The 18,727-nt window shown below is 36.5% G+C and overlaps 2 protein-coding genes across 2 annotated transcripts in view; both read right to left on the bottom strand.

The window, feature by feature from the left end:
• GRM5 (glutamate metabotropic receptor 5) overlaps positions 1-18,727 on the bottom strand; it is a 506,006-nt gene that overhangs the window by 440,084 nt on the left and 47,195 nt on the right.
• Positions 5,401-5,885, bottom strand: LOC109375482 (60S ribosomal protein L26-like). The gene has a single exon (XM_019630871.1). The coding sequence runs from the start codon at positions 5,868-5,870 to the stop codon at positions 5,433-5,435; it is 438 nt and encodes a 145-aa protein (XP_019486416.1). The 5' UTR covers positions 5,871-5,885; the 3' UTR covers positions 5,401-5,432.

The following is an 18,727-nucleotide window of genomic DNA, read 5'->3' as shown; positions in this document are numbered from 1 at the left end:
TGCAGAACTTCTGCCCAACTTTTCTGATATCAAGTCACGTAGAGTCATCTGTTTAATAACTACAACCCTCATTTGCTGGTACATTCCATGAGGAGATGAGCCATACCCCTAGGACCATAATCCCTAGGACAGTATAATAGGTGGTTCATTTATTATAACATAAGGGAAAGCAAAACGCATGGGTAGAATTTCAGGGGCCTTGGTGGATCTGTTCAAGGTGAGAGAATTAAGATATCTACTGATTTTGATTTTTCTCCATTTTCTCAGTGAAATGTGAAGGAAGGTCATTACTGAGTGAAAAGAATCAGAGAAATATTACAGATTTCAGAAGAGAGGAGCAAGTGTGGAATAGTAACCTAGGATAGTGGGAGAGTGAATTGACTAACAAAGTGTGGTTATAGGATTGACAGGCAGTAAATTGGGGCCAGGTAAGGTTTATGATACTAAATTGAAGTGAAAACCAGTCAGTATCATTGTGTATTTTCTCCAGCCTGTTCAGAAGCTCAAGTGAAGGGGCTAATAAGGAAAAGTAGGAGTAGCCAAGGTTGGAATTGTGCCAGTGAAGTGTGGTGGCAGAAATGATGTACAGAAATGAGTGATTATAAAGTGGAACTTGAAATATAGGCTGAATGAAATTGTAATGTGGTCTTGAGAAGGATAATGGAGATTAAAAAATAAGTAAAGTCAATGAGTTTTGCTCCTCATGGAATCAAAGAATTATTGGAGTTGAGGGTATTAGAGGAATACAATTAGAAAGATAGAAGGTAGCAGAGGTCCTGGCAAATTAATAGGTTGTAAAACTATTATTTCTAGGAACTAATATATACCACAACTTTCTCTTAAATACTAGAGGCTAGACCAAATGATCTCTTATTACCCTCTATGCTAAATTCCAAGAGAAAATTTTAAGGTAGATTCCTCACCTCACCCAGAAAGAAAATATGGTTTGTAATATTTTGATGTATTATTTTATCAGAGGTAGATTTGAAATGCAATAAGCCCCAAAAAAGTCTCTAATATTGACATTTACATTTTGCAATATAAATAAAATTGAATTTTTCAAATTATTTTACATGTCTACTTTCATTGTCTCTATTAAAGATCTCTTGCACTTAGGTTAGAGGGCTTTTCTTTTTTTCCTCCTTAGTAACCATGATTGGGGATCTCATGGTGAGGACATCATGCAAGGAAAGCTTACAGCACTTAGGGATATTTAACCTGAAACCAAAAGGAAAAATAAAGCAGTTCTAAGATGTAGGTCTTAATGTTTAGGTGCTTAGACTCTGGGATCATTTAGTCCTAAGGTTGAAATCCAGCTTTGTGACTTGGGTGATTTGCTTCTCTTTCTAAGTTTTCTTTTCTATAGAGCCAAGGACATCATTTGTAAGGTTGGTGAGAAAACAATGTTGGTTACATGAATGTTAGATCCATAACAACTCGACAATTCTTTGATCCCACATACAATTGGGTGAAATATTCGTGTTTTTGCGACTAGAAGCCTATTCCTTTCTGTACAAAGATATTGTCTTTCAGACAAAGCTCTGCTTGGTTCCTCAGTCCAATCAGACAGCTTGAAGCCCAGAGAGATAATAAGTGGATTACATGCACTTGAGAATTCAACGATTCCATCTCTGAAACTGGAAAACACTCTGGCAGCCCAGACTGCTTCTGGGCTTAGGACACTGCCACTTTCTATGGCTACAGGATTTCATGTGCTGGGATCAGGGCCAAAGTTTAACAAAACTCTTACACTGGTGAACTCTATCTTTAGATTTATGCTGACAAGTAAGATTCCATAACTGCTTTTTTAAAAAATATTTTACTATGTTTTATATTTTTAAATGTATTTATAAAATAGATTTGAAACAGTTGTTGCCAGAGCTTGTTGAAAAATTCCTCATCATTTCACCAGAAGTTGAATGCATGTCATTGTGTACTAAAAGCAGGTTATACATTCCTTAAGTGGAAGGAGTTGGAAACGCCAGAAATGAATGGGGTCAGAAAGCACCACCTATTTCCATCAGGTGATTAGGAGAAGATAAGTAATTTGTGAGGCTAGGATCAGAGGAAAGTCAAGATGTTATTTCCCATCTTGCACTGGACAGGTTAAAAAAAACCAAACGGGTGTACTAGGGATGCGTGCATTGTAATCTAGGTCAAAGATCTTTGAATTCAGAGTGATTTAAGCTTGAATTCTGGAGCTGCCGACCTTATATAATGTAAGTTTCCTCATCTGTAATATGCACATGATAGTATCTATTTTAGACAGGCTTTGTGAGTATTAAATATGATGATAACAACCTAAGTGTTTAGTTTTGTGCCTGGCACTTAGAAGGTGGTCAGTAATGTATGAGCAAGGGTAACGGCCGATGTCTTCAGTGACCATTTGCCAGGAATACTGTACAGAGAATCCAAGTGGTGTTTGAGGGTTTGATGTAGACAATTGCCATGAGCATTCCTTTAGTTTAAATTTTGTGCTCACCTACTTTACACTTGGCATCTTGCTAGGCATCGAGACTATAAAAATAAGACCCCTATGCCCTGTGTTTAGAAATTTATAATCTAGTAGAGGAAGAAATAAGGGAACAGCAGGGAAGCACAAGGAAGTCACGAAATCATGGAGGACGGACATTAACAGAGACTGGGAGCGTGAAGCGGCGGTGGTTGGAGAAAAAAATCCAGGGATTCACTACATGGAAGGGTACTGCAAGCTGAAAAAACAGTAAATAAAACATTAGAGTAATGTGAGATGAACAGTATGCCAGAATATGAAAAAAAAAAAAAAAGGAGCAGCATAGTTGAAAGAGGGTATGATTTAGAACTCAGGGACCTGGTTTCTGTGGCCTGACTGTGTCACGTGTTTCTAAGGGACTGATTGAATGTGTATAACTCCTCTGAGCCTCAATTTATCGATATGTGAAGTGGGCTTTATAAGGTCTACCTCATACCATTGTTGTGAGGCTTAAATGAGATAATATATTTTATTTCAGAAATATATCTATTTATTTTTACACCCACCATTTTCAAACTATAGTAAGTATAAGCTGACAGCCCTCTCTTTAGGATTCTAGAGACTATCTCGAATCCCCCTCCTTGCAATCAATTGGACCCCTACCTCTAACCTGTGCTTCACCATGCAGGCTGAGGGGCCTTTTCAAAATAAACACCAGATAAAGTCACACTTCCCCTTAAAAGTCACAAATGATGTCCCATGGCCCTCCAAAACAAATTGCTAATGATGGGTTTAAACGGCCTTGGATGGCTGTCCTTGAACTCTCTCACTAAAGTCCTTCCATGATTCACCTTTCCCCAGTGCTCCAGCTACTCTGGCTTTCTTGCAGTACACAGTTATCTATGCCCCCTCCTACTCTTTGTATTTTGCATATTACCTCTACCTAGCACGCCTCTATCTCTCACTTTGCCTATATAATTTCGAGTCATTCTTCAACTTGAGTATCAAATGTACCTTCCCCACCCTTCCTGATTAGGTCACATGCCCCTATCATAGAATCTCCCGTGACTTGCCCCCTTTATTTTTTAGCACTCAACAAAAAAATGAAATCTTACATTTGCTTGAGTGATAAAGTGCACACACCCTCTCCGCCCCGCCCAGCACTAGACTACCACACCAGGAGGGCAGGGCATGTGTTTGTTGTTGCTTGATCTGTATAATTATTGTTCTTAGCCTGCCAATGAGTTTCTCTGAGAATTACAATACCAAGTACTATATGGTAGGCATTTAGAAAGTATTTTTTGAGTAGACAAATAAATGGAAACTCAAAATCAAGTGATTGATCACACTGTTGCTAATCAACCAATGGGAGTGGGTTTTGTTACTGTTATTGTTGTCCTGCTGTTATTTCATGTTTAGGTTTTTTTAATATAATTTTTAAATTTTTAGTTAAATTTGTGGAGGTGATATTGGTTAGTAAAATTATATATTATAGGTTTCAAGCATACAATTCTATTAATACATCATCTGTATATTTCATTGTGTGTTCACCACCCACAGTCAGTTCTCCTTCCATCACCATATATTTGACTTCATTTACCCTCTTCTATCACCCTCCTTGCCCTTCCCATCTGGTAACCACTAAACTGTTGTCTATGTCTATGAGTTTTTGTTTGTTTGTCTTGTTTGTTTGTTGCTTTCAGTTTTATATCCCACATATGAGTGAAATCATATGGCTCTTGACTGTTTCTGTCTGACTTATTTTGCTTAGCATAATCATCTCAAGATCCATTCATGCTATTCCAATGGCATGTAAACTGGTACAGCAGTTATGGAAAACAATATGGAATATCCTCAAAAAATTAAGAATAGAATTACCATACAACCCAACAAGCCCTCTTCTGGATATCTACCCACAAAAATCTGAAAACACTTATCCATAAAGTTATAACTACCCCTATGTTTATTGCAGCATTATTCACGGTGGCCAAGACATGGGAACAACCAAAGTGTCCTTCGATGGATGATTGGGTAAACGTGTGGTACATACATACAATGGAATATTACTTAGTCATAAGAAAAGATGTTTAGGGTTTTTGTAACTAGAGCACACATTCAAGTCAATGAAGAAGAAAAGCTAATCCTTGGAGGAGGAGGAAGGAAACAGATAATGGAGCATCTAGCATGCCTTGCTTGGTAATTTGGTTTTTATCTAGGAAGCAGTAAAGAGATAAACCAGAAAAGCATCACAAGCAGATCAATGTTTAAGAAACTTCTGGTCTCAGAGTACAAACCTGATGAGATAAACAAGGTGAAGGTAGGGAGGCCAGTTAGAAGACTCTCATGTAATCAAGGTTAGAAAAGAAGGTGCCGGGCTAGGGTTGTGGGTCTTGAGATTCTCTGATTCTCTATTCTTTCCAAGTTCATTGCTGTATCATTAATAACTGCAGTTGGACGGTTAAAGCATCTGTAACTTCAAATAAAAAGAAGCAGTCTTGGGGACTGCTTAGAAAGCAGAATTCCAAGCCTCAGTATAATTACTAAATACTAAGAAAATATCTATCTTTGATTTTAAAGGAGAAATATGGAATAAAATTCCATTTTCCTTTTTGTCAAGTCTTGATTAAAAAGGAGTCTATAGAAAAATAGTATTGCATAGAGAAGAAATATTTTTGGACCAAAAATTTGTTTGAGAGCCTATGTTGTAACAGATCCTTATCCAGTGCTTGCTTATAAGTAAACCAATGGATACAGAAAGTTTACTACTTAAACCATTGACTTTACTAATTAAAATAAGAGTCATGGCTAGCTAGGTAATTAAGCAAATGTTCCAAGTAAAATTAAATTTGATTCTGCTCAGATCTCTATCATAAGTAACACATTTATTTCTTGTTACTATACTCCATTATTTGTAAATAAACAAGGACTTTTTTTTTCATTTTAACAGTTTTTAATGAAAACTGTTGTATATAAAATTACTTTATTCCTGCATCTTCTCAATTGTTTCTTCCTTATATTTGCCCTTTTCCTTTCCTACTTGGCGAGATTTGGCTTTCCGTTCAAGGATCTTTTTGCGGCCTTTGTCCAGCTTTAGTCTAGTGATAACCACCTTGCTGGGGTGAATGCCCACATGAACTGTTGTGCCGTTAGCCTTTTCCCGCTGCACTCGTTCAATGTAGATGACGTATTTCTTCCTGCAAACCTGGACTACTTTGCCAATTTGCTGCCCTTTGTAGTGTCCTTGGACAACCTGAACTTCATCATCCTTTCGGATGGGCATGGATCGAACATTGTACTTCTGTCTCAGCTCTTTGGAAAGAGGAGAAGACATAATCTTCCTGCGAACGTGGGAAGGTGTGTTGAAATGTCTTTTACGGTTCTTGCTCCGGTCAGAAGTCACAAAGGGGTTGAACTTCATTTTGGAGAGGCTGTCATGTGTTTAACTCCATCAAAACCTGCTTGAACTCATCGGCCTATCAACTGAAGCTGCTGGTGCTTCAGCAATGGCCACAAAAGGGAAGAACAAGGACTATTTTCCTGCAAAATTGTTTTACTACACAGTCTATAGTTACTCATCTAACTGTTATGCTTCATGGCTATGTTTGTACAGACATCATGATTATAAAAGATTCAACTTGATAGTAACATAAACTCAGAACTATGGCTAGAATAGATGATAATTGATGATTCACTAATTGCTAGTTTTTTCTGTTGTAATTGAACTCAAGGGACACAATAGTTTTGTTACTGTTGTTTTTATCCTAAGCTTAAGTTCTCTAGTTTCACACACTATAAAATGGCATTGTAGCTTCTGATGTTGGAGAAAATAGTTTGGTCTACTTTACTCTACTCTCTTTCATTTCCTGGTTTAAGTTGAAAGATATCTCTTAATATTTCTGATTCAAACTCAAGAAAAAAAATTTGTTTCTTCACATTATACAATAAGTTATGATTTCCAGCTGGCTATACATAAGTAATGATTTCATTAAAACTAATCAAAAGAAAGTATATTTAGAGTACAGAGTGATAATAAATGTGCACATGTTCTTTTAAAATTCCTGCATTTTCATTTGCCTCTATTGTTTTTCTAATTAAGGGCATTTGGCATAATTTTTTAAAGTAACTGACAAAGGATACCTCTGTATTCTGCCTTTAGCCCTATCACTTTTTTATTTTATTTTATTTAGATTTTAAATAATTTATTTTTTTCGGGTACAGTTGACATTTAATATTATTTGATATTAGTTTCAGGTGTACAGCATAGTGGTAATACATTTATATGGTAAATAGTACTTCAGTGAACAAAGGGGTGCATAAATCTTTACAAATTAATGTTTTGGATTTCATCAGATAAATACCCAGAAGTGGAACTGCTGGGTCATAAGGCTGTTCTGTTGTTAATTTTTTGAGGAACTTCCAAACTGTTTTCCATAGTGGCTACACCAATTTGCAATCCCACCAACAGTGCTTGAGGGTTCAATTTTCTCTGCATCCCCACTAACACTCATTGATTCATTGATGACAGCCATTCTGACAGGTGTGAGGTGATATCTCATTGTGGTTTTAATTTGCATTTCTCTGATGATTAGTGATGTTGAGGGTCTTTTCATATGTGTGCTGGCTATCTGTATGCACTATTTAGAGAAATGTCTATTCAGGTCCTCTGCCCATTTTTAAATTGGATTGTTAGTTTTTTTTATATTAAGTTGCATGAGTACTTTATAAATTTTGGATATTAACCCTTTATAGGATGTATCATTGGAAAAAAACTTCTCACATTCAATAAATTGTCTTTTCATTTTGTTGATGGTTTCCTTTGCTGAGCAAAAACTTTTTAGCTGATGTAGTTCCATTTGTTTATTTTTTATTTTGTTTCCCTTGCCTGAGGTGATATATCACAAAAAAATATTACTAACGGCAATGTCTGAGAGTATATTGCCTATGATTTCTTCTAGGAGTTTTAGAATTTCAGGTCTTCCATTTAAGTCTTTAATCAATTTTGAGTCTATTGTTGTATACATGTATGTAAGGAAGGTGGTCCAATTTTGTTTTGTTTTTTGTTTGTTTTGTTTTGGTTTTTTTGCATGTATCTGTGCAGTTTTCCCAACACTATTTATTGAATAGACTGTCTTTATCCCACTGTATATTCTTGCCTCCTCTGTTCCATTGATTCTAGCATAAAAACAGACACATGGAACTACAAAGCAATCCATGGTGGGTTGCTTCATGTGCTTGACCTGGAGGCATGTGCGAGAGGCCACACTACAAACTGAGGATGGCTGCCACCAGTACTAGGCCTGGTGTAGCTCCACAAAAAGCCCAGGGCACCCCAAAGACTGCAGATGCCTGCCTGTAAGGCTCAGCTGCTGAAATAGCCTTGGGTGGTATGTGAGTTGGGTGAGTTGGGGTCTCTGGGAGTCAAAAGCGTGGGGCCAGTTTTGTTCACCAAGTTAATGTAGATTCTGGTTTGGCACCAGTGCTGAGCCTAGAGCTACTCAGCAAAAGACTCAGAGCACAGCAAGGCTGGCTACCCCCTGTCTGGTGCCCACGGACCCCTGAGAGTTGTCCAAAAAGACTGTAGCTCGTGCTGGGGCTGGCTGCTGACTGCAAAAGTGTCTCTCCTGCTGGGCGAGTTTAGGCCAGCTATTTGTTGCTGTAGGAGCCTCCTGGGTGTGCACTGTGAGGCTGGCTGCTGGTTGAGAAAAGTGCCTTCAGCCTTGGGCAAGTTGGGTGGGGCAGAGTCGCAGGGAGTCACCAGCATAGAGGAAACAGAGTTCACCAGGCCAATATAGATTCAGATTTGGCCATGGGTATGAGAGGAGGGTTCAACACAGGAAAGATGCTGCCTGCCTGCGAGCTGATTGGAGAAGGACCCTACATAGGGAAAATGTCAACTGTCTCTCCAGTCCTCATCCTGACTATACGACTGTTTCTCCCCATATGTCTTTGACACCCCTTGAGTCACTATCCCTCTACAAGAGCTCAGGGTGAACACCTGTGAGTGAGTGAGTCTGTGGGTGGGTCCATTAAGAGTACATCTGGGTTTCTCACAGCCTTCCATCCCACCAGGATGGTGGGAATCCCCACTGTTTTTCATAGCCATATGCTGTGGGGACTCGTCTTCCTGGCACTGGTGCTCAGTCAGGGCTAGGGAACCCAGTTTGTGGCTGGGTTCTCTCACTTCTTCATGGGGGACCTCTGCAGCCAAGATATCCTTCCTGATTTTCAATGGCCACATCCAGGTGAGGGACCAGCCTGTTTCACATCTCCATCCCTCATACCAGTCTCGATGTGGCTTCTTCTTTATAGCTTTAGTTATAGAACTTCTGTTCAACTAGTCTTCAGATGGTTCTCCAGGTTGATTGTTCTATAATTTACTTGTAATTTTATGTGGTCATGAGAGGAGGCAAGCACAACATTTATCTATACCACCATCTTACCTCAAAGGTCAGGGCTATCATTTTAATCACCATATAAATAAAAGACACTGTCAATGTCAAACCTGCCTATGCATTTCTTCCTCCTTTGCTCCACACACCAAAAAATAATAAAATAAATAAAATTAAAACAAAAATTTAAAGGCTAATACCAGCATTTATAAATTAATTTCAAGTGTATAAAATAAATTAACTTGTTAAAACACAGGTAAACTGACATGTTAGCATACACATATGGAATGGCACAAAATAATAAATCAAATAATCACCGGCTTTATTCTCTACTCTTTTCCTTTTTTGGCATTCCTTAGACTTTTCAAGTTGAATGCACTAATTTTAATTTTGAAAAAAGGTTAGTAGAGTAAATAATTAGATCATTATATTCAGCTTCATTTTAATCACTAATTAACCTAAGTTCTCTTGAATGACAAACAGCAGTCCATTGAGAAAATTAAAGCTCAGAGAAATAGAGGAATTCATGGAAGATCATCTAATAAATGATAAAACTAGAACTCAAACCATAGCCATTGTATGTGAGGTGATGGATGTGTTAATTAACTAGATGGGAAGAATCCTTTCACAATGCATACTACCTCAAATCATCAGGATGTACACTTTCAATCTCTTATAATTTTAATTGTCAATTATACCTTAGTATAGCTGGGAAGAAAAACATAGTCATTTTACCCAGTAGGTCAAACAATAAAATACATATAAAATGGTAGAGACTACCAGAAATGGTTAAGACCTAAAAAAAACAATTACTATCTTTAAGAACAAAATAAAAATGTGAAGCCAAAAGTTTACAATTTTGATATCTGCAAATTGAAACATACATCGAGTAATTAGCTACAAATCTCTCCCTCCCTCCCTCCCTCTCTCTCTCTCTCTCCATATATATGTGTATATATATATATACATATATATATAAAACATTCATATTAAAATACATTCACATTCCAAATTAAAAAAAAAGTTTTCTGTTGCTAAAAACATGAAAATATTTTTATATTTTATACATATATATACACATATGCATAATATACACATACATAAATTATGTATCTGTATATACTCATATGCACACACATATCAAAGCAACAGAAAAAAATGAATCTTCAAACTCAAAGCTCAGACTTAAAATATAAAAGTATTTTCACGTTTTTAGCAACAGAAAACTTTTTTTTTAATTTGGAATGTGAATGTATTTTAATATGAATGTAATTTTGGGAACAGAAGTTCTATATGTAAGGGTGTCTAGCACTTACAAATGACTTCAGATGACTTTGACATGTATTAGTCCTGTCTAAAAATTCAGAGTTGCTGCAAGTACACCTATCTCAGACCACACTTTGATTCACAATAGAAAGTGATGACTTGAGGATGACTTAGAATGAGATGAGAGAGGACTGGGAGGAAAGATGTGAAGGGAGATGAGGAAAAGCAGATACAGGGGTTACCATTGTAAGTACCTTCCTAGACTTAAGAGGGGATTAGTTGCAAGGGATTGAGGTAAATAATGGGCAAGTAGATTTTAAGTGTGAATTTTTTTAAGCCTTACGACCACAGACTATTAGATAGATTTATATACGATGAAATAATTCCCACAGGGTACTTTGCCTTAAGGTTCCAGACTGAGTACATGAAGAAACCAGAATTTTGAATGAGATCTGTCAGAGTCTGAGGTCCTAAATTTTCCCACTACATTACACTATAAAGACAACCCAGAGAAACTGTGTAACGTGCCAAAATCTCATAGCAAATCCAAAGCTAGAGGAAGTACAAAATGGATATGCCCAAGTCTCAGAATTCTTCTCTGGAGCCTTTTCACATACATTTTCTCACTAGATCCTAAAAGTTTAAGCTATTTGAGGGGGAAAAAATGAAATGCCTAAGAGTCACAGAATTACAGACTTATGATAGACAATAGCAATCACCTAGAGTAAGGGTTCTTGCCCTATGGTCTATGCAACTGTAAGAGCTTTATTGAAACTGTACATAGATTTATTTTATAAAATTTACATATTTCTGACAAAGAAAATCCATAGGTTTCATGGTATCCTCAGAGAGGATTATGATTGAAAATGTTTAAGAACTAGCAACACAAAACAACAACTTTTTTACAGATGAAACATTGGAAGCACAGAGAGCTAAAATCACTATGAGGGAACACACAGCTGGACAGTGGAAGAATAGCAACCAGAACATAGGTCTCTAACTCATTTTAATATCCTTTCCCATATCATGGGACCACATGTAATACCCCACACCATGAGACTGCAAAAATAAAGCTGGTGTCTGCAGAAGATGACACATAGATATGAGAAAGTGAGAAACCTGAGTGTTGTTTAGCATCCTGGTAGACTCCAGGTCCCTCCCTCCTTTGCTTCTCAGAAGACTAATAGGAAAATCTGTGTTTTACTTTATGTAGTTCAGTTTGTAGAGAGAAACAATATCTTCTGCTTTCTAAATTATGGTGTAAGTCTAACTGTGGCCATTTTCTAAAACTCAATGACTTCAAACCTGCTAACCTCAGTAAAGAAAACCTCAGTGAGCTATAATTAATGTTCACAGTACATCTGCTTAATTTTCCTAATGCATTAGTCTTTTTTTTAACTCCTATAATCCTTCATTAGCTTCATTAGCTTTACTTACAGTAATTTACAGTCCAGTTTCTTATCTCATTTTAACATTATAGTGCAGTGTTAACTGATATTGTTTTTTTGAGATTAGAGGGAGGGATGAAAACCAAATTAAAAATAGATACATTTATCAAGGTTTTCTGGCTAACACAGTTGTGCATTTCATAGACATAACACTACAGGAGAGGTGACATTTATTATTATCAGTTCAGTGGTGTCTAGTTGAGTATTTTTGTATTGTAGAGAAACTGGCAATAAGAAGTAATGCTTCATCTTCCTACAGTAAGAATTAATCTTAACTGATTACTGAAAGTGAGAACTTTACACGAAATTGCCCTTTCCATCATGATGGCATCCCAACACTGATGACATGAAGTTCGCAATGTACTTACGAAGGGAACTGGGGATGGTACACTTGAAAAAGCACAATGACCCATCTTTGCAACCACCACCACCACCATCAACATGATCACCAAAACAACAGCATAAGTCACAGCATCTTGACCATTAATTGAGTTTCTACTGTGAGCAAGTCCACTAAATGCATTGCTTACATTATTTTACATGATATTTGTGACATTGCTGCTATGTAGAAGCTATCACTCCTATTAATATCTACATAATACTATATCTTTTCATAGATGTTTTCATAGTTGAGGAAACTTACATTTAAGGAGGTTAAATGACTTGCCCCTTCTCCCATAACTAGTAAGAAACCAAGTCTGCATTAGACCCCAAATTACTTTGATTCCAAAGTAGTTCTATTAACTACCAAGTTATTTTATCTCCCATGTTGCTTATCTGATAGCAATAATGTAAAGCTTAATGAATGTATTTTCCACACTGTTTCAAAAAGATAAAAAGGGAGGGAGAGAAGAAGGGAGGAAGGGAAGAAGATTGCTATTATTAATGTAAAAAAAAAAAAGCAAGTGGGAAATCTATGGTCAAAGGAGAAGAAACTGAAGATAAAGGGAACAGCAGAATAATGGTTGACTTTTGTTGCAATAGCGCTTTGGGCAAAAGAAAGCAAAATATACCTTCCAATGATACTAGCAAATAAGTATCTGTAGGGGAAGTAGGAATTTAATATGTTAGTTCACTTTTCTTTAGTTGAGAGCATTCAGATCCAATCCAGTGAGCTCTGCCATCAAGTTACCATGAACAGTCTGGACCATTTAACCTAACATGCTGAGAGAGTTAATTTGGTTCTCTCGCTTGTTGCAAATGGGGGCCTTTTTGGTATAATCCATAGTAAGTAGAAAAATATAATTACATTCTAATTCTACCTTGAGTGCATACACAAATTTGTATCTATGACCAAATCTAAAAGAAGCAAAAGCTACTGCTGCACAGAAGCTTTTGACAACCCACACCCTGTAATGAAAAAGGAGGAAATACATAGATGTGCATTCAAAGCATGCACAAAATTGAACAAAATTTATAGACGCTACAGAGACCAAACATTAAAAAATTTAAAAGCCTCAGCACATCAGCATTGCAGCTAGCCCAAATAGTCAAAGAAGAGAGTGATGCTTAAGAACAACATTAAGTAATCTTTCTGTACTGTTTGAATAATTTCATAAATTCACTGGGTTATCTATTATTAGCCAAAGCACTGAGAACTTGTTTGCCATTACAGATGGTAGAGGGTTTCTAGTTTGCATAAAAATCAACATCCCATGACGTCCTGAGAAAAATATATGTTTGCTGATGATTACCCAAAGAGAGCACTAGAACATTCATTATTCATTAGCTGCATCATTACAAATTTAATAGGATCCATTCTCCATATTTCACTGAATCTGAGTCCCTGTGATCCACAGAGATACACGAAGTTTATTTTCCTTTCAGTTCAGATTAGATCAGTCTTTGGGATGGCATGTTAGCTCACCTCATGTGAGAATACTGTAAATGTGATGTGACAAATGGTGGAAGTAAAACAGACATGCATTATTTTTCTGTATTTGTCAACAGCTATTGTAGCAGAAAATATGTAGGCTCTCCCTATTCATGTTTCTACCTTGGCCCACAGAGAACAAATGTCCATGAATACGTCTCTCTTCTGGGGAATATTAGAAGGAAACTTCTATATTTGCCTCTAACTCCTTTTTTATTTTTAAAAATAGCACCAGAGGAAGGAGGGTAGAACCTGCCATGTGACAGTTGAATAAAGCTGATTTATAGATCTCTGCATTGTACTTTATGGGCATCATATTTTGGTCAGGATACTGGTGGAGAATAGAGGGAATAACAAAAATCAGACACCAAAAACCCACTAACCGACATGTCAATATATTCTGAAATGCTTTCAAATCTTTGCTGTTACGTCAGAATTACTCCAAACCACTTTCAGGCAGGAATCATATTGCTTCTGGTTGCAACAATAGCTGTAAACTGTGAATGTTGCTCATCATCCCATGTCAACATCCTTTTCATAATTAAGAGTTTAGCCAAATATCATTCCTACTGAGAAATGGCTTTTAACACTGCAAATCTAAATCTAATGTACCCTTTTCTGTGATACTTAAGAATTTTAACCCTTTTGTAGCACTTATCACCTGCCAGGTGATTACTGAAATTATTTGAGATTGTGCCTTGCTCAATGACTAGAGTGTGAATATCTAGTGAGTAGAGGCTGATATTGATTTGTGTGATCTCTCAGTCCTTACAGGTCACACTATATGTGAAGGTATGGACAAATTTAAATCTGTAAGGCTGTATATTTTAAGACAGTGGCCAACATCATTAAGTCTTCTACTAAAGAGATTTCCTAGCATAGTCACATATAACATCCCTGACAACATGCATACACTTGCATATGTGTGCCTGCATCACACACACACACTTACACACACAGAGCATTCCAGGCATCTTCCCTTATCTTTTCACAATTGTTGCTAGTAAATCAACCTCTATTTCTTAATTAAACGTTTAGCCTGCTTAAGGGAAGAAATTGCAAAGGTGATGGGCCATTTCTGTAATATATAGAATCACAACATATGGTATAGAAAACAATTTGTATCACTGGTCAACCATGCTGGCACATCATAAAAGCATGAAGAAAGTTTGCTGAGCTGATCTGAACTTACCTTAGAAGTTGTTGCCTAAATTCATTTTTCTTACAGACAGGGCTGCTTCTTTCTCTGCTTCAATTACTCTTGAATGCTTGGTTCTTGCCCTGCCTGTTTCTTGTGATCAGAGTGCTCACTGCAGATGCTCAGGCGACCTTCATCCATTCATCCTTCACCAACGCTGGCCAGTACCATAGGGTGGTCGGTACCATGTGAAGGACCATAGCTTGATATTTATGTCAATCTATGAAATCGCACAATCTAACATGGTTCAGGTGAAAGAGCACAGAACTAGGTGTAAAAATATCTGGTTTTAAATATATCCCATGACTTAATATTGACTCAAACTTGGATTGGTCACCTAGCTTGTCTGAACTTCAATTCCTTTATTGGTGAAATGAACACAATTCTAAAATTCCATAAATCTACTTCATAAGATTGCTACATTGTATAATTTTGTATCATACAAAAGTCAGTGACATTAGATGGGACAATTTAACATTTATAGACAGTCATCACCTTACTTTTGTTTCCCTTCACCATGAGGTTATTCATGATACCATTTTGGTGCCACTCCAAGGGAACGTGTTGTCTGTTTATTTTATTGTGCTTATCCCCACCATTCAGTGCTCATGACTGGAAAGAAATCAATGGGTGTCTGTTGGCAGTACTCACAAGGTGTTTTCCTTAGGTAATATTTAGAGGTAGTTATTCATGGGCAAACAGAAATTTTTCTGGATATGAGTCTGCCCTCATGTGGATATCTCAGAGTCGTATTCTTCATCAGGCAATTGTCAATTCATTTGTTTTTTTTTCCCCCCTGAGGCTATTAAAACGCATACAGACAGACAGCACTAACTGCCGTTTCCTAATATACGTGTTAAGTACTTTGGAGGGTATTCATTGAACTTCCCATTGAAAAAGCTTCCTGAATGGATTGAAGTTATTTGATTAAATTAAAAGAGCTTCATGAGCTCATATGAAAACTCTGAGAGTGACTACACAGACCAGTTTGGAAGACTATCAGGCATCACCTGGCTATTCTCACCTTGAGTCCACCATTAGCTAACAATGTGATTTAAGGAGCATGTCATTAACCTTACTGCTTTCATTTTTTTCTCTTGAAATTAAAAGCATGACATACTTGCAACTGAGGTCTACCTTGCTACTAAAAGTGAACTGATGTGGTTTACAATAGAAGGAACAAATTACTGAAACTAAACAATCAAAATCCAGCTGGAAGGAAAGAGAATTAAAAGTATCAATCATCTGTGTTTAAAATTTATTTAATGAGCTCCCTGGAAGTTTAGGCAAAAAAAAACAAAAATCTATCTATCACCATTACTTATGTTATGTGCTTATACATATTTATTTATAAGTAAATATATGATGCATACATAATAAAATACATATATCATAGTTTATATTTATTATACATATTTGTTATATGCATAGAAAAATATTATTTTATATATAGACATATAGAAAATATAGTTTTTCTGTATGTCTATATATTTTCCATATATATAGAAAATATAAACAATTATTTCCATAAAATTTGTTCTAATAAGAATTTTTTATGCCAATGTTCCTTTATATAAGGACTTTGACCAAGATTAACACTGTCTCTAATAACAGTTTCATAGAAAGAAATTATTGATAAAAATTATTTAATACTTTGTGGATGTGCTATTTGCTGGCCAATGTGCAATCTTTAACATATACTATATATAGTCATTTAAATATCTCTGAAAAGTTTATATTATCATCTCCATTTTTAGAGAAGATGAAACCACCAGTTAGAGAAGTTAAGTGATTTCCTTATGTTCAATGAGCTGGTACAATATAAAGCCGTCATCATATAGCTGTTTCCATGCATCTGGACATAATTTAGTAGACATGCTTCTTTCGAGAGGCCAAGCCAAGCAGGAACATATTGACTCCTGCGATTTAGTACATGATACCAAGTTCTCCCTTTATAGGACTAGAAGGATACAATAGTGTTGAACATATCCTAAAATAAAGATTGCTTCCACTTAGTTTTTCACAGGGAAATAAAACTGGATAATAGCCACTACAGATAAACTTTCTGATGAGATTTTAAAACAAAGGTATTTTGAATTGCTGGTATAAAGAGAAGCTATATATTTTTACTGCCAGGTATAAGTAAAAAGACTGGCACTATCAATAGCACCAAGAAGTCATTTATAATCTCTCATGGATGACTACACACAGGTGGATAGAAGGAGAATGAACTTGACAAACTCTCAAATCTCTTTCAACTTTAACATTCTGTCACTATAGAATAGACTATACAGAAAGTGTAAGTACGTGTTTGACTCCATTGACAATAAAGAATCCATTAGTGCACCCCTGTTCTATTATGAGCCTGAGACCAGCCAAGTCTAACTACTAGACTTCTGGGCATGGTCATAGCTCTATTCTGCCAACAATGCTCAATGAATAGAAGATAAGTAGACCCATGTGTTGCTACTACAAAATAAACTCAACTGAGAGTGCTGTTCATGGAACAGGTTTATTCAGTACAATTAAAATTCAAACAAAGCCCAGGAAAATATATGGAAATTGAAAGCCGGCCTTCAGCACAACGGCTCCTTCCACCAGTTACTGTGCTTTTGTTATCTCCAATATGAGTAGTAAAAATGCCTTTTTCCATTTACCAAACACCTACCCTGTGCCCAGTGTTCAACACACATCACTGATCCTTCCAATAACCTTGCAAGAGAAGAATGAGAATTTCCACTTACAAAGAGGAGGCTGAAGCAATTTGGCCAAGGTAACAAAACCATTAATTGCAGGCCCAGGAACCCAGCCCAAGTCTATCTAATGCTGGTTTAAACTCTTTAAAATAGCAATGTGCTTCCTCTAACAAGCACTGTGTCAGATGCATAGTTATCACTTGGTATTTGTTGAGTACTCACTACAGAATTTCTATTAAAGAAGGAAAAGCAAAGAGTAGAAGACAAGCCTTCTACAGAAGGCTTAGTTTCTCAGATTCTTCAAAAGAAAGGGCATAAGTGAAAGAAATTTTCAGGTGAAAATCCAGGTCAATATGTTCGTGGGTAGCACTGTTTCCGTTCCTTACCACCCCTACCTCCAGTTCTTCTGTCCTACTCTTTCAGTTGTATATCAGTGCTTGGAATATAGTAGACTCTTTAAATGTCACTTCAAGCAAAGTTACTTAACCTCTCTGCTTCAGTATCCTCATCTGTAATATAGGACTAGTAATATTAATCTACAACACAAAGTTGTTGCATGGATAAAATCAGGTAGTCTCCTATAGTAATTAGCACAATATATGGTTATATATGGAGGGTGCCAAAAAATGTATACACATTTTAAGAAAGTAAAAAAAAAAACCAAAACTGTATTAATATATACCAGTAACAAAAGATTAATACAAGTCACATTTGACTTCTGCAATTATAAGAGGTGCATCAGCGTTTAGACACTTCTGATTACAGCAAACTACTTCTTCCACAATGTTGACCAAAGTGTTAGCATCTCTTAAAACACGTATACATTTTTTTGGCACCCCTGGTATTTATACAATAAGTATCCAATAAATGTTAGCTATTATTGTTGGCTTTGTCAATATATATTCGTTGATTGGATTAATGAATGAAACCCATGGGCAGTCACATGGAGTACCTATAGATGAAATAGCTGTGCTTAACACCAACAGGCATGTGTGAACTATTTCCAGTGCCTAGACTGAAGCCTTGCCCCTCAGAAATGAACTGCTTGTTAGTGACTATGTTATCAGTGATACAAAAACATGTGAAGTGTGCTGTGGCCAGGACTGTCAATTACTCTCTTCTCCAACATCACCTCAGTACGATCACAGCTCACAGCATCTATTGGCCATTAATACCTCTGCCCCTTCAGCTATTCATATGTTTAAAAAGCTCATCTATTTATTTTAACATTTACTTGTTCAACTTTTTGCATTTATTTTATCACTTATTAACCATTTATCTACCATGTATCCCAAACATGGTGGAAAGTACTAGAATATGGAAGTAAAAGGACACATTCTGTCCTTAAGGGGCATCTAGTCCTGTGTAACCATTGTAGTAAAAGACAATTTGATAAGGAATAGAG

The sequence above is a fragment of the Hipposideros armiger genome, unplaced genomic scaffold, assembly GCF_001890085.2.
Source record: "Hipposideros armiger isolate ML-2016 unplaced genomic scaffold, ASM189008v1 scaffold_960, whole genome shotgun sequence".
Classification (NCBI taxonomy): Eukaryota; Metazoa; Chordata; class Mammalia; order Chiroptera; family Hipposideridae; genus Hipposideros; species Hipposideros armiger.
The sequence above is the reverse complement of the archived record's forward strand: the minus strand, read 5'-3'. Positions and strand labels throughout refer to the sequence as shown.

Bases quoted from the DNA above. Each gene is read 5' to 3' on its own strand.
- LOC109375482 (XM_019630871.1), bottom strand. From the start codon at position 5,870: ATGAAGTTCAACCCCTTTGTGACTTCTGACCGGAGCAAGAACCGTAAA.